General features: G+C 39.9%; 1 protein-coding gene and 1 long non-coding RNA gene across 5 annotated transcripts in view; one reads left to right on the top strand and one right to left on the bottom strand.

The window, feature by feature from the left end:
- Nucleotides 1-14,420, bottom strand: part of depdc7a (DEP domain containing 7, paralog a) — a 19,089-nt gene extending 4,669 nt beyond the window's left edge. The window contains exons 1-7 of one of the 4 annotated variants that reach the window (XM_086024962.1): nucleotides 13,971-14,420; nucleotides 4,849-5,308; nucleotides 3,929-4,059; nucleotides 3,645-3,837; nucleotides 2,806-3,026; nucleotides 1,619-1,815; nucleotides 912-1,037 (exon numbers count right to left, since the gene is read on the bottom strand). In XM_086024962.1, coding sequence (XP_085881088.1) covers nucleotides 912-1,037; nucleotides 1,619-1,815; nucleotides 2,806-3,026; nucleotides 3,645-3,837; nucleotides 3,929-4,059; nucleotides 4,849-5,300 — 1,320 coding nt within the window. In that variant the 5' untranslated portion in view covers nucleotides 5,301-5,308; nucleotides 13,971-14,420. Of the gene's footprint in view, nucleotides 1-911; nucleotides 1,038-1,618; nucleotides 1,816-2,805; nucleotides 3,027-3,644; nucleotides 3,838-3,928; nucleotides 4,060-4,848; nucleotides 5,309-10,558; nucleotides 10,842-12,227; nucleotides 12,397-13,970 lie in introns of those variants that run through there. The other 3 variants (XM_086024963.1, XM_086024960.1, XM_086024961.1) reach the window with 3 other exon arrangements.
- On the top strand, nucleotides 10,002-15,575 carry LOC147149941 (uncharacterized). Its single transcript, XR_015086048.1, has 3 exons — nucleotides 10,002-10,187; nucleotides 13,300-13,481; nucleotides 15,212-15,575. It is a non-coding gene; the product is annotated as an uncharacterized LOC147149941 (long non-coding RNA).
- Nucleotides 15,576-16,187: the final 612 nt, after the last annotated feature.

Below are 16,187 nucleotides of genomic sequence, written 5' to 3' on the forward strand. Positions count from 1 at the left end.
ATAAATCACTACAGAGTCTTGTGGGGGAGGGGGGGCACTTTAGTACTGATGTCATTTTAACATGCAAACCTATTATATAAATGCGAATGTTAAGCTCATCCCAGTGTCCCTTTAAGTAATTTTTGGGATAAATTGTACCTGCCAGAGTAGTTTTAATGCATCATACTTTTCACTTTTGCTTGAATATTTTTGTTAGGAAGAACCGGTACTTTTACTCCCATTATATTGAGCAGCATTCTGCTTTCTACTTTTATTTTTATCTATCAATTATTGTTTGCACGACCCATTGTTTTGGTTTGTCATTGAGATTTTCTCTCGATGGACAAAAAGGGGCGAATTTTCCTGCTTAACTCATATTCCACAAATGCAATATTAATCAGAATGCTAGTTTAGACTATTGGAGGCCCACAGAACATATTATTGTAAATCATTTTGGGGGGGTTGACTTCCTGTTTAGGGAACTTAGAACAATGCATGTAACAACTAATTGTTAATATTATTGTTAATACCCCTCTGACAGTGCCAGTCAAAAGTGAAGATTCATACATTTATATCTCTTCTACTGGATGCCATGAGTAGGTGCCGGTCGGTGTACCTAAGGTTGTGACCAGTGAATGTGTGGCATTGAAGATGGGATGGAAGAATAAAACAAGTGAAAAGCACAAACAAAAAACGTGTGATTATCTTTCCTTCCGCTGCACTTCTCTTACATAACACTACGATTTATTGCCTGCTTCCTGTTGGAAAGCTCATCTTTTTTTCTTTTTTGAAGAGACAATTAGTTTTAAACTGTTCCTGATGTGCCTCGGAGATGAAACTCGTGTAAACAGCGTGCAGTCGTCCCCAACCGTCTAGCAGCTCTTGCTGAGAGCGTGATTGTTATCAAACATGACGTAAAGCACAACACTCACTTTGAACAGATCGCAGTGGTTGTCCATCATAAACAGAACCATAAGGTCCACTTTTCCTTTGGAGAGTCTTCTGCTGTACACGATGGCGCTGGAGAACGACCTCTTCACTGCCATTCGGTTCTCGATCTGAGGGATACACGTAGGGACAGTAAAGAACAGTAACTAAATACATTCCATAACTCCATCCTGGCTTTAAAAGTGATCTTAAGTAGCTCTTATTAAATGAGGAGTAGAAACATCAACTAGTTTGTTGGGTTTTTTTGGGGGGGGGTTGGGGGGGGGCAGACAAAAGACACTAAGATGGGAAAGAGTCAGGGAAAACATTAAAGGGGGGAAATCAACCCAAAGCTTGTGATCAAAGTTTTTGCCACATTAAATCTACTACAAAGAGTGTCACAAAAGACAGCAAAGGTGTCAGAGATTATATAAATTCAGAAGTAGAAGCAAGAAGTAATATACATACTCTATACTATGCACACGCACAAATGCACGTACCACACGCGCACGCACACTACCAAATACTACTACTACTTCTATTTCTCTCTGGAAAAAAATGTTTCAACTAGATAGTAGATAATCAATTATGCCTATCCTAGCAGCCACGCTGGCTTCCCCTCGGAAACATGGCAATGTTACTATACAATGCAATACAATTTTATTTCTATAGCGCATTTCATAACAGCTAGAGCTGTAACAAAGGCACACACCTCTTTGTGGAGTTTGATGTCCTGCGTGTTAGCGGCGATGGCCATGAACCTGAGCAGCCGCCGCAGCTCCTCCCTGCATCGAGAGTCCTGCAGCTTCAAGCTCAGCTGCAGTGCCTCCAGAGCTTGCTCCAGTTTACCGTTTACTGAGGTAACACCGCACATAGATAGTGATGACACAAGGCAGAGGGAAGCGGAACCTCAGGAGAAAAGCATACACTGAAGCTATAGTATAGATTTTCTGAGAGATTCTTTTTATCGTTTTTTTTACCAGAGATGGGCGAGTATCGATACCAGGTTGCGGGATCAGGCCGATACCAGCCTTATTTCAAGGTGTAGGGTACTCATGAAGCGTACTCGCCACTGATACTTAACATATTTTTTTCAAGAATATGTTCGATGCAAGCCCACCAGTTGAAACAAGGCGTTCTGATAAATATTGCGTTTGTGGAATAAGAGTTAATCCATCCGTTTTTAGCCATCTCTGGGTGCGGCCATTTTGTCACTTCTGTCGACTGAAAATAACATCACAACTGCTCAGGGCTCCGGTAACGACCAATCCCGGCTGACCTGTTTTACATATGTGACTGTCCAGTACGTGTTAAAGTAGAACTTATTTTAAGGTTTATAACTACCACAAACATCTATGATCATTTCCGTTATCCTGTCTATGGCATTTGACATTATAAATGACCATTTAGCTAGCGGACTTTCATTCATATATGTTTTGGTTTAACATTTTGGTGTTAAAATATACAATCTTTAGTTTTCTTAAGTTGTATGTCATGCTGCTCCGTGGGGGGTTAGAGTAGCAGCTGTTTGTTTTAGAATTACCATGACGGCTGTGATCCTTTCTGTTAGCCCATCTATGACGCTTCCCGTGATATGTTAGCATTAAGCTAAGGCAATTTCAATCATAAGATTTGGTTGAGTATTTAGGTGTTTGGATATACAGTTATTAATTCTCTTTTGTGTGTCAGTTTTACAGTGCACTTCAACTGGGAGTGACAAATAAATAGTATGCTTCACATCTTATTTCGAGAATCTCATTAGCATTATTACTGTTATATTTTTAACACATTTGAGTTTCAAGCATGTGGCAGGGAAAAACTGGTCCCTTTAGATTGAAAGTGGGTCTGTATTACCAGCTATAAACAGGTATTCACTGTATTTCAAAGAAGTCTTCTCACCAAGAAGCTCCGAAATGCCCGAGTGGATGTCGAACACGTGGTTGTTGAGGAGCGGCGGGTGCTCGGCTCGAGCGTAATGTTTCGCCAGGATTTCGTAGAGCAGCCTCTTACACTCGACGAGGTCCTTGGCGCAGCCGGCTAGACCTTTGCTGACCTCCACCACTTGATCGTCGGGGAGGAACTCCAGACAGTCTACTGCACCAGACATCCATTCATCTGCCCTGAGGGAGAGGAAGCAGTCGGGATTTGAAACTAGCACGGCTAAGTGATGTAAGCAGGAGATTTGAAGATCCATGCAATCCTCAAGAAAACATGTTGACTGACCCTCTCTTGGAGCTTATAACATAACCAAAATATTACAAATAGCACAATAACGCTAAACAAAACATCATTTGATATTTGTAAATGTTTTTTTTTTTATGCAGCGCTTGTACTGAATCCATTGTTTGTGGACAATGTTGTACTTGAACGTTTTGTAACAAAAAAATAAAATAATAATAATATTAATAATGTGCAGTGTGTTGTTTTGAGAGGTAGGCAACCAGTACGAAGGTACTGGAATAAACATTAGTCCGCAATTCTTCTACTACTTCTACTGCAACTAATTTTCTTTTAAACTCTGACAGTCTAAACGCCCTTTGGCAGCATGCTGCCTCTCACAGGTCAATTTTGGTACTACAACATCTGGTTTCAAGGCTCACACTAATGATTGTTGTGGAGATCCTATAAGCCATTTTTCCCTCAACATATGGAGTCTCGGTCTGGAAAATGCCGGTGTCGTCCAAACGAATGGCCAAAACACAATTCTTATACGTTGTCACTTAAGAACAGCCACTTACTGTGCCTCACTAAAGGCCTTGAGCACTTCTCTGTCCAAGTAGCCTGATGCCAACAGCAGGTCTGAGTCGCTGTCTACAGCGCGCAAAGAAAACCGCGAGGCGTCCTTGCCCTCCAGTAAGTTCTCCAGCAGCGGGAGCTCAATCAACTGCAGGAGCCTGCACACGGCCTGCTGGTGCCACACCTCAGTGACCACTGTGATGGAGAGCAATGGGAAGGTTATAAAAGTAAGAGATAGACGCATTTGTGAACTTGTGTACCATTTATCGTTTTGACAGCTACTTACGCTCTCGTGAGAGGCCTAAGTTGATCATCTGAGGAGTGATGGTCGAGTTTAGGTTGAGATTTCTCAGCACGTCCTCCACTGCTTTGCCTCTTCTTGCGGGGGAGTGCGTGGAGTAGGTCGGTACCTCTTGTCTGGAAGGTTACAGCATGGCAATCAAGTCGCAACGTTTGGATTGAGGTTATTTATTACAATCAAGACAAGATGCGGAACCTGCCTTGAACTGTTTCTGATCAATTATCATTACTTTTTTTTAACACAATATTTCTGTTAAGACCTGATTTAACCAATGTTTCCAGCACTTAAAGCATCGTAAAACAGATTTTTTTTTTCAAGTTCTCCAATTGTATTACTCACATTAGGTTCCAAATTTACAGGGAGCTGATATAAAAGTTACATAATGAAACTAATGACTGCGGTCAGCTGTGTCAAATCCAGTTCCAGAAAGGAATCACCCTGCCAATAGATAGGCTTTAACCACAGTTGTTTCTAAATAAGCTCCCTTACCTGCCGGTTGAGTAGAAATGGACCTGGATTTGACATCTGCTCAGAGTATTTGCGCTGAAAAGCGGGACCAATAAAATTAGCTAATTCTCGGAAAGAATTCATTTTGGACTCTCTAGTTTTCAAAGGAAGCCATGTTGGATGTGTGATGATTTCTGAAGAAGAAAGTGCAGTGATGGGTCTAAGCCCTGTTATGAATAGAAAAACGTGTGCAACAAGATTGGCGCAAAGCACTACTTTTCTATTAGACAGTGCTATGGCCAGTCTCAATGGAGCTCTTCCCCTCACTTCACACATGGTTCCTTGATACCAAAACACCACAAGATAGCGCCAAAGCAGCTTTGATGTTAGATGAGCACAAAATCTGCCAAAAGCGTATTATATTTAAGTATATTATTAATATAAGAATATTTTACTACCTTTCACGCAGTGGACTGTAGCTGTTCTTGTTCCTGCTTATGCCTGGAGAGTCATAGCCGCTCTCTATGGTTACCGTGGAGTTGGACTTGGTGTTGTTCAGTGGTGACAAGCCCGTCTGCGGGCTCGGGAACCTGTACAAACTACAGCTGCTGTCCTCAAAAGCGTCCCGCTTCTTTTCCTTGCCAAACACTTTAACGCCCACCGGCTGAAAGACCTTCGAGTCCATCAGGGCCTGACAAAGTCGGACGGCTTTCTGGCGAGGGACCGCCTCGTCACCGAAGAAGCGATTCAAGGTGATGTGCGTCAACACGGCATCCACGGCCTCAGAGCCCAGAAAGCAGTCCTCGTAGGACTTGAGATTGTGGCGCCGCCGCTTGACCTCCACGTGAGTGTGGAGGTTGGCGATGATGCTGCTCCAGATTTGGGTGGCCCGGAATGGCTTCCCAGCCATGCCTCGCTCTGCAGGACGGAAGACAGGAGTGTTAAAATCATAGCTGAGTGTACTCTTTCGTCCGTAATACCTCCCTGTCCAATGAAAAGCATGTATATCCAAATGTAATATTTTCATTTTATTCATGTTAGCCCGCGTGCCTGTTCTAAAAAAAAAAAAAGATCGTCTGTGATGGGTCACTATGATTTCCTAGGAATGTTGTAGAAGTCATCATTTGAAAATGTGGACATTGGTAGAGATTGAAAACAAGTGCATATTGATATTTATGTTTCCTAATTATTGTCAAAAATCATTAACATGATCAGTGTCTTCACATAAAACGCAAAAGGAGTAGCTCTCCATTTCGAAAGCGTTGGTGAACTAGACTGCTAGAGGGAGTCTGCCTACCACTCGCTGTGCTCGTACCACTTAAGAATCAGTCTGAACAACTACTGTACATTTAACTGCTTTATCAGCCAAAATAAGGGCACACTATACACAGCAGGGAACCAAATTTGGTCATTAAAACATATCAAAATTGATGCCATGAGCCTCACTAAGGCAGTACAACAATATGATTTCTCCCAGTCAATCAGAAAAGAAAGAATAAGAATAATAGAACAAGTTATCATTCCGTGCAAGAAAACTATACTTATCATTAGCATCAATGGAACAGTTCACCATGCTACCTTTTGGGTCATACACATGAAAAATAAATAATGCTGAATTTAAAAAATACATTATAGGTACAGTATTTAAAATTTGATGAAAACTCACCGACTGAAAAGGATGAATTACTCTTCAATATTTTACTAAAATAAAAAACTAAAATGTATTGAGAATACGAACAGCCTGCTGGAATAAATTGTGTTGAGTTCGGCGAGTTCATTAGAAAGCAATGTGGTTCTTCAAGGATGACAAGACAATATACCGTACATACTGTTAGACCTCCCTTACAAGAGATGTCCTAACATTGTATTCCACAATGTGGGTGGTCTTCCTTGCTCCTAACACATGCACCAGACTGCACCACAGGTCAAACAGACCATGTGCAGTTGAGATCACCGCAGCTTGGCTTGGAACGACAAACACTTAACTGGTTTGAGTAACCTTGTTGCGATGGCGGTAAACAAGAGAACAACGAGCACCATTTTTGTGTTCCTGGCAAACAGCATGGAGCTGTTGTACAGAAATGATCAAGAGGCTGAAGTGTAGCTAGCTCCGCCCCGTAGGTGAGTGTTTCACAACCAGTATTGAGTCAAGGCACTAGGGGGAAAACTATTAATCAAATAATTTGATTACAAAAAAAAGTTGATGTCTGCGCCTCGAGGTAATAAGGGTAATAATGTACATTTCATTATCTTATTTAATATTTCCTATCACTGCTAGTTAGAACATATTGTAAGCCCCACACAAGCGGTCAAGGATAAACACAGCCATCGATGCACTTTCAATCACTTGGGGAACAAAAAGTAGTGACAGGCAGTCACCCGACACACTGACCGCAGATTCGAAGAATCGATACGCCAATCAATCACTGGTACTGCTTGGAAAGCTTTTGCCTTAACCAACATCGAACAATTTCGATTCCATTTTATCAGTGGTGGAAAAGCATCTAAACTATAATATGTCATAAGAAAAAAACTAACAACCCTCTTAACTGCAAATCTCATTGGCCTGAGCTTTAAAGTGAATTGTCTTAAAGAGTGTGTGTGTGTCATCACAAGAAAGCAGAGTGTCCCTTCATGAGATGTCAGCATAGCTTTCATGTCGCCACAGGGAGCATCTTAAGCCAGTTGAGCAAATGTTAGGGGACGGGGGGTGGTCAGCAGCCTGGGGCTATACATCACTGTCCCTGACGGTAGCAGCGCCGCTCTGTGTTATGACAACACAACATGACAAATGCTATTATGACCCATCTGTGATAACAACAAGAAAGCAGACGCATCCAGGTGAACCTGATAAGAGTTAAAGTGGAACCTTGGTTAATATTACAGTCAGGGTGTGGCATATTTGCTAGTTTTTTTTGAAGACAGGTGATACTTCTTCTTGATGTTTTATGTAAATTCTAACAGATTAGCATTTGTAGTGGTGCGTTGAGATATAACTGACCCGACTTTCAACTTTTTCAAGATTAGTCATCATTGGCATGATTTTTTTTTTTTTGGGGGGTTGACTCGCAAGCAAATATTTGAGATAGGGGTCCCGCACTTGACTCACGTCACGACAAGCAGCAGTTTGACAAATGGTGAACAATTCTTTTAAAAAATGGGTTTCAAGTTGTTTTAGTTTACTGTCAAACTAAACATAAAACAAAGAGGATTGCACGCTGTGTATTTAGAACAACCCCATAATTTTGCCTCAATACATTTAGCTTAATGCTCGCAAACGACTCATAACGCCATTGATGGTAATGACAACTAGCATCTGAGCAAATGATATTTAAAAACAAATGGTGGAGCAACATATGTAGACAGAAATGAAAATAATTGTCACGCGCATATATAATCTTTACCCTTTGCAAAAAAAAATAATAAAGAATAATAGTAATGCAACTTACTGTGTGAGTTGTGAATATCTTCTTCGTGTATGTCTATGTCTGTATTATACTGCCCCCGGGTGGCCAAGGTGTGCACTCCAAAAGGAGCAGTACACTATCCATTGAGTTTAAGCAAAAAATATGGCAAAAAAAAGTTTCATTCTTTACATTCTATTTAACTATATCATTACTCTGTGTTTTTCCTCGGAGTGTCATTTTTCTTACTCTAACATTTCCATTCGTTTCAATGAGGATAGATGATTTGAGATGTCATTGTTTTGAGTTATGAGGGTGTTAACGCAACAAATCCAACTCATATATCAAGGCACCACTGTACGGTACAGCAACAAGCCACAACCTTAGGTACACCTGCACTATTTAAAGCGACCCAACGCAAAAAAACTGTACGAGACATTTTGCCTTTACAATTGCGTTTCGGTTCTCAGCTCTACTTATTTATAGAGCCCTTTCACATTAGCTGTACACAAAACATAAAATAATCATAATAATACAATCATAAATAACCAAACAAAATCTTCTCTTCCACTCAAAATACACCGGAGCTCCCTTCACATTGGCACTTCACATACTGGAGTTGCATACGATTTGATTGACGTTATACAATATACTACAACCTGAGCAATGAATAACGTTTTACTGGACATTGAGTCAGTGACTTTTGTTCTGCAAGATCTTGTTGATTTTCATGATATTGCGGTAGTAGAAGGCGTATCAGATACCACACTATACGAACAAACATTCATGCATACAGTAGACAGATACTGTAGATACAGATACAGTAACAGTTCATGCAAAGCGCAGAAGTAAACCGTCTGCGTTCTCATTAGAATGCAGACGATTCAAGAATCACACGTTTTAAGATTAAAATCCTTTCAATTAGAAATTAGGGCCATCTGGATAACCACAGGACTCCCTGGATTACTAATTACGGCATAAATCCGGATCTGATCAATTTCCATTAACCCTTGTTAAAGACTGAAAAAAAACAGAAAAGGCTGTAGCAAGAGGAAGGGTGGTGGGTATGGGGTCATGCGTGGGTCAAAACAATGCAGGGAATCCGGCTGTGCTCTGTCCCTCTTGTTGCACACACTGGACTAAGAGTTGAAACCACAAAGTTCGACATAACGGTGGTCTGACGCCGGCCCAACAGGGCCACTTCAAATTTTTAAGCCACGGCAACCGAAAATGTCTTTTTTTCCTTTGGACCAAAGGACTTTTGGCACCAGAAAACCCGCTATTGTGATGACGCAAGAACAGGAAAAAAATGGCACATGCTCAACTCAATAAAAGGGCATGAGTTGGGGTTAGCCTCGTGTCACTAGCTAGCCCGATCACAGCTAGCGTTAATAAGCGGGACGATTGGAATTGAACAACAAGAGCAGTGACGGAAAGTGATGCTTCATATGCAATTTATTATATGTCCAATACTAATTAGACGAGGATATGAGGGCCTATGAAAACTTTATTCATCATAAAGGTTTTAGGACACCACCCATCAACACCAAGACACCTTACTGCACCGTTGTAACACGTTACAATATGGCATACAACCAGTCTCGCAGAAGCGAAGCTAATGGCGAGTGACAGCTTCAATCATTTGTTTTTATTTGTTTTTATTTGTTTCTATGACGAACCATCAAAATACGTCTTGACATGAGAACGGTCAGTGCCACCATTCAACTAATTAATAAATTATATTGGGAATTGTTGGAATGCTAAGTAAATATTTTATAATTTTGTAATTAATTTACTATTTGAAGAATTAATTAATGTGTGCAATTGCAATGCCTTGATTTTAGTGAGGTTAGTCAACCCATGAATGCTATTGTACAGTATAAACATGCTAAATATAAAATATTCATTATATATTATATCATGAACATACATTGCCAGTATCGCTCTGACAGCGCCACACAACTTCGCTCATCCGACACCCAAAAAGACTTAATGTTGGACCAAGAGCCGTCCATTTGAAATGATTGCAGACTTATTATTGTTGTGATTGGGCAGGTAGAGAGAGCGCAGCAGTGTTTACGCACAGCAGTGCGGGTAAATAATTGCAGAGGGAGACAAATGCCATCAACACAAGAGGCTTTTTCCCCCCTAGTGAATATCACAGCACTAGGGCCTTATTATCATCATCATCATCATTATAACTGCAGTAAATAGTCTAGTAGGACCTCAAGCATGTTGTCAAGCAAGCACATGGCATCAGGTCATTAACAGCAGGTGTGCAGATAATCTTCATTCCTTTAGCATGCAAGAACAAGTGAGATTAAGCTGCCAAGGCAAACTGTGGACTCGCTGCCATTGGCCTGCTTACGTTTGAACCCTCGCATCAGGAGCAGGTGTGTAAAGGCACTTTTACCTTGTGTCACCTGTGTGTGTTTTTTTTTTTTTTTTTAATAGCCCAAGCTAATAATGAGTCACACAACGGCAGCATTGGTCAGTTTATGACACAGGATTACAATACCCAAATAAATTTAAAATATAGGCAAATAGTAACGTATTGTATAACAGCAAAGGTGGACTCACTATTTGGCTGCATGCAAATAGAGTCAAATCAATCACTTGTTTGGCTTCAAGTGAGCTCTCTTTAGTGAAATACAATACAATACACTACAGTACAATTTTATGTAGCGCATTTCCCGACAGAATACTAATTTGCTGTTCATAGCTGGTTCATAGACTTGTGTGAAAAGTGCACTGTACACCTTACCACGTATTGTGCTCTTTTGTGACTCTGCGTTTCACATCAGTTTAGCAATTAGCTTCTCCATCTTCTCAAGTTCTCTCTTTTTGCTCTGTGGGTTGCACGCTAACTTACTCCTCGTCCGCCTTTAGTGATAGGGCTACTTTTGTGTATCTTATTTGCCAACAAGAAGGCGGGGACCAGCTCGTAGCTGCCGGTGCAGCACAAGTTAGCCTCTCGCACAAGTTACCCTCTCGCCTTGAGTTCGAGAGCAGCCGGGAAAGGGAGGATGGGTGACTGTGTAGGGTGGACGCAACGCTTTTTTTAACCAGCGAAGAGCTAATTGCTTACCGTGACCTGTCTATGAATAGCATCTCGCCTCTGATTGGTCATCTTAGCGGTATAAGAGCGCTTAAAAAAAAAAAGCGCAGCTTTGAGATCACAGAATCGCATAGTGTGAGATCACACTTTTGATCCCACAACGATTTTGTTCAGCTGTAACATACAAGGTTAAACAGCTTGTGCATCATGATTAATTGACTGTGATTGTGTGCCTCCATCCAGTCTGTGTGGCTTGGCCACCTGGGCACAGTATGAGACCTTCATAAGGATATACATATACACAACAGTCATTACTCCTCAGTGAACTGTAATAATATTTTCATTCTTTGTAGAGGAAAAAGAATATATGCCAGCAAGTATTGTTGTATTGTCTGTCTACATATGTTGCTGCACTGTTAGTGGCTACTACTACTACTAATAATGATTATTATTATTTTAATGATAAAATTCTATTCTATAATAATAATAAGAATAATAATTATCATTAAAATAATAATTGTTATTATTAGCAGTAGTAGTAGCACACACAGGCTTTGGAGTGGTGGGTCGAAGTGGTTTGTTTACTGTCTTTTATGCAATAAAATGTTTTACTACTACTACTAATAATAATAATAATTATTATTTTAATGATAAAATTCAATATTCTATAATAATAAGAATAAGATTAATAACTATCATTAAAATAATTATAATAATAATAATATATTATTATTATATAATAATAATTGTTATTATTAGCAGTAGTAGTAGTAGTATTAGTGTTATTGTTATGCTTAAAGGGTTATGAAACTGCAACAAAGATGCTATTAAGTAGGCCGTCTGTGGCGTTTTACATGTTAGCACTATAGGCGGACGTTCCTAAGGCAAAGCTATGTACAGTAGTTGTTTTGACTGTAAAATTTAACTGGGAGTTTCATTAAATTAAATAGCTTGAAGCCTCTTCATTTTCGGAATTGTTCACACTATTTGATAAACTGCTGCTTGTTGTGAAGTGACTTCAGTTGAGTTTAATGCGACTATACAGCGCTCATCTCTTAAATTTTTGCTTGTAAATCTAAACAACCCAAAAAAATCATCCCAACAACAGTTCATATCTTTAAAAACTCGCAAGTCAGGTCTGTCTCGATTAATGATTTGAACAATCGTATGTATTGTTCTAATTAGCAAAAAAATATATTTTCACGATCACTCAGAGTAGTAAAAATTGCGAAATGACGCACGCCTTGGGTATAAATTGAGTGAACCAAACTCAGGTGAGCACGGAAAATTACCTTTTGAATCAGACAGACAACTCAATCAATCAATGAATGAATGAATCAATCAATAAACAAAAATTGCAATGCAGAGCGTTTACCTGCTGTTCGCTCCAGTGACAGATGCCATGCACGCCTCCTCTACTTCTCTTCCTCACTCTCAACAAAACTGACTCAAAGTCCTGCACGCGTCTCCGTACCCCAAAACTGTCTCCTCCCCGTCATTAATTATTCATGAGCTAGTCAGCCCGCCTCCGTCATGGCGGATTCCGTGAGAAGGAGCTCCTCGGAGCTTTCTGGATAGTGTAGAGAAATCTCGATAATAGGTTGCCGTTTATTTACGACCTTCCAAGCTACAGTGAATTACATAACCAAAGATTAAGAAGGCTAAAACAAAAAGACTCGTTATTAAAATAAAGTAGAACACACTTTTAATTTGTAATTGCTGGCATTCTCTCAAATTTTCAACTAGCGTTTTACTTGAAATTACTGCCCTAACTGTCCAAGAACAGTTATCTGATAAACAAATTGAGCATTTCATTATGGTTTACCTGAACAATGTAACGACTCGAGCTCCATTAAGTAGTACAAGAGTTATATCCCAAAGATAATAATAATTTATACTATTTTCAGTGGTGTAAATGATTGGCCTCATACCAACAGGTGTGTCTGATATTTGGGTTACCATTTTTTTTTTTGCTATGAGGGGTGCAAATATTAGAAACAGCCCTCAGTATAATTTGCAATTCTACACCACTACAAGCTACAACCACAACAACATATTGTAAAGTTAATACCTCTCTGACATGAATCTATTAACTATTTATATAATATCAACTATTGATTTTACTGATCAACAAACACGGCCAAATTTAGTTTTCAAAGGTCCATTTTGATCCATGTGTTCTCAATGTAAAGCAGCGATCCTCAAAGTGTGGTACATAATGTACCACATGTGGTACACTGGCTCCCTTGAGTGGTACGTGAAATAATCATTGCCTACATTCCAGTTCAGTTTTCGTTAACTTTTCAGTGCATTACGTTTGTATTTATTTTTTTTAAGAAATGCTTTTATAAAAACTATTATTTAGGTACAGGTTGTAACACTGTATTCTGATGTTGGTCATGATATTGGTACACGAGCTAAGTAGGCGGCTGTATTTTATTTTCTAGGTGGCATAAATCGTTTTAAAACCACTGAAGAAATGGATGCCACACACATACCGGTGGTTGCTCAATCTGATCTGGGATCAGCCACATGCACAAGTCAGTCCCAGTCATGAGGAGTCCATCCACTGTCCACATCCGGTACCAATATCATTCATGTTGTGACCACGTGACATCTGTCTTGTGTGGTAAGTACTCTGACAGTGGTAACAAAATACTGTAAATTGACACTTTGAACTGAATGTCGCTTAACTGAGTAGAACGTGACTCGAGTACAGCACACACAGGCTTAAGAGTGGTGGGTCGAACTGGTTTGTTTACTGTCCTTTATGCAATAAAATGTTTTACCCGAGGCAATGTCATTGAGAGAAAGACCACAGGAAATCCCCCAAAAATGTGGCTTTTGTAAGCTTAGTAAACACAAGAGAATTCTCAGCAGACAAACATGTTGTACATTATCAATAAAATATGCCAATGTATTTGCTTAAAATTATACATTTTCTTTGTCTATGTAGATTCTCAGTCATCCAGGTCACAATAATATAATCATCACAAAGGTTGAATTGAGAACTGGACAATTCTTGTTGGTGTACAATACCCCCACCCCACCCCCAAATATGACTGAGGCAACTATCACTCTTAGGATATGTAGATTTCCACAGAGGCGCCCCACTCACCTTCTTTGCCGTCCCAAGTTTGATGAGGTGCTTCTATCCGTCCGCATGTCACATCCACACCTTAGAGGAAATGCAACTCTGTCTTTAAGAGCGAGAAGTCAAGTGGTTTAAAGGAAAACAGGTTTCACAACTTTCCCCGAGAACACCCGCATACCTGTAAGCATGCCAAAAAGCTGAAGGGAAAATAATTTAATACAAACACAAGAAAGGCGGTAGTCTGGTTAATATGAATAAAATGTAATCATTAATGGCCTCTTTCTTTCTTTACCTGCAAACAGAAGCCCTGACTTTTTTTGCCTTGTTTTCATTTGAATGCAAATCAGCCCTACGCAGCCCCTGCAACTATTAACTTACTGGAGGGCTACATACCAAGGAATACTACACTGCTCTCGCGCTTAAGGAAGCAAATGTGATAACTTAAAGTAAAAGACTCTTAGCCCTTTGATTCCTCTCAGCTAATCAGTGGAGAATGAATTGAATAACGATAATAAATGCCCGTGTTACTGACGTACAATACAATTGTGTCTTCGTGCACCACATAGCAGCTGAAGGATAGCACATTTTTCCTCCTCATAATCTTCACACCAATGTTGACATCAAAAATGTAATTTTATAAGAATGTTTTGTGTTTTCAAAAGTGTTGCAATCATTACAAGACCAAACTTAATCTTTCTAGAATCGAGTTGTCGGAAAGGAAGTAACTGGGTTCAAAGTGATGATAGACTTGAAAGGGTTGAAGGAGAGTAGCTTGCTGCTTTCTCTGTAAACAACGCAGAGACAAAACTCAAGAGGAAAAAAAAGTCAAAAAAATATAATCCTTTCAAAGATAAGTGATAGAACTTCATTCTCCAAACATTATGCCTATTGTTCTGGTATCTTTATATACACCTTTATTGTATATAAAGCAATGCCCCCCAAAAAAGGTATGGGGGGAGTAATTGATTTTTCAATTTATGATGACACAATATGACACTGTAAATGGAAAATGGCTATAATGGCAGGTACACTATAGAGGACAAAGTTGTCAGTTCAGATCATTTGCATCAGGAGGTGAGCTGCGCGGACTAAATGTATGTTAGAACTTGAACATGACCTTTAAAATGTAATTAACCTGTCACTGGAACATACTAAGATTATGACGTCTTTTCCCACACGGTCCTTTTCACATAGTCTCCATAGGGATCCCCCGCGCCTCTCTTCTCCCACTTTGGGAACAATGTAGCTCATTACAATTTGTGTAGACAGAAGTCCAGCATCTGTCTCAACCAGTTGGACCAGTAGCAGAATGGCGGACTGGTTGGCTGCTGTCCGCCCCCCACCAGAGGACAGAGGCTCTCCTCACATCAAGCACAGACACACGTTTGTTTCTCAAAGGGCTGACAGTCATTTTGCGTGATGGCTGCGCTATGACGGTCATGTTTTATTCAACGGACAGTGAATAGTTTGACGATGAGAACACCGAGGGACAGCATAACTCACGTAACCCAGTGTTGGTCCATCAATGTACCTCAATAACAGCCACAATTAAAAGAAAAAAACATGGATTGTACATGCAGTTGTGTCTCTTTTTACTCTCCACACGAAACTGATTGTTTTACAGAGCAAGCTGCTCCTCTTAAATCCTTTCAAGTTTATCATCCCTTTGAACCCAGCCCCTTCCCTTAAATGTACAGGTTTCTGGTGAATGTCTCTCCCTTGTGGGTCACCACACATGTACTTAAATGAATTGGAATTCAAATGTAGAAGCCCATTCAAATCATGAATTGAAACTGTTATTTTAAATAAACAGCAGGGAGTACACATTTTTGTCCACAAATGGTAATTTTCTGTAGTCGCACACCAAGCGATGCGGACAAATATGAATTAACTTGACAATCACAAACAAATGAGTAAGCAATTCACACACACACACACTTGGCGATTGGCTTTTTTTTTTTACTGCAAGGGAAAAATTCAGAGTTCTGATGTGCTTATCGGAAAATGTTTTATTGAACCACAAACAACGTGGTGCAACAATAAAAAATTTTTTTTAAAAAAAGGCCAATTGCAGTGGCCAGTGTAGCTATATCATAATACAGAGAAAGGAAACCGATGAAGAATGAGGATATAAGAGCAGCTGTTGGCAGTGATTCATTGACTGCACATGTGCATTTGGAGGACAGCGACTCTCCACGCTTCACTTTTTTGCCACAGGTACATATGAAATTATACAGTTAA

This window comes from Filicampus tigris, chromosome 3, assembly GCF_054856515.1.
Source record: "Filicampus tigris isolate MCC_2025a chromosome 3, RoL_Ftig_1.0, whole genome shotgun sequence".
Lineage (NCBI taxonomy): Eukaryota > Metazoa > Chordata > Actinopteri > Syngnathiformes > Syngnathidae > Filicampus > Filicampus tigris.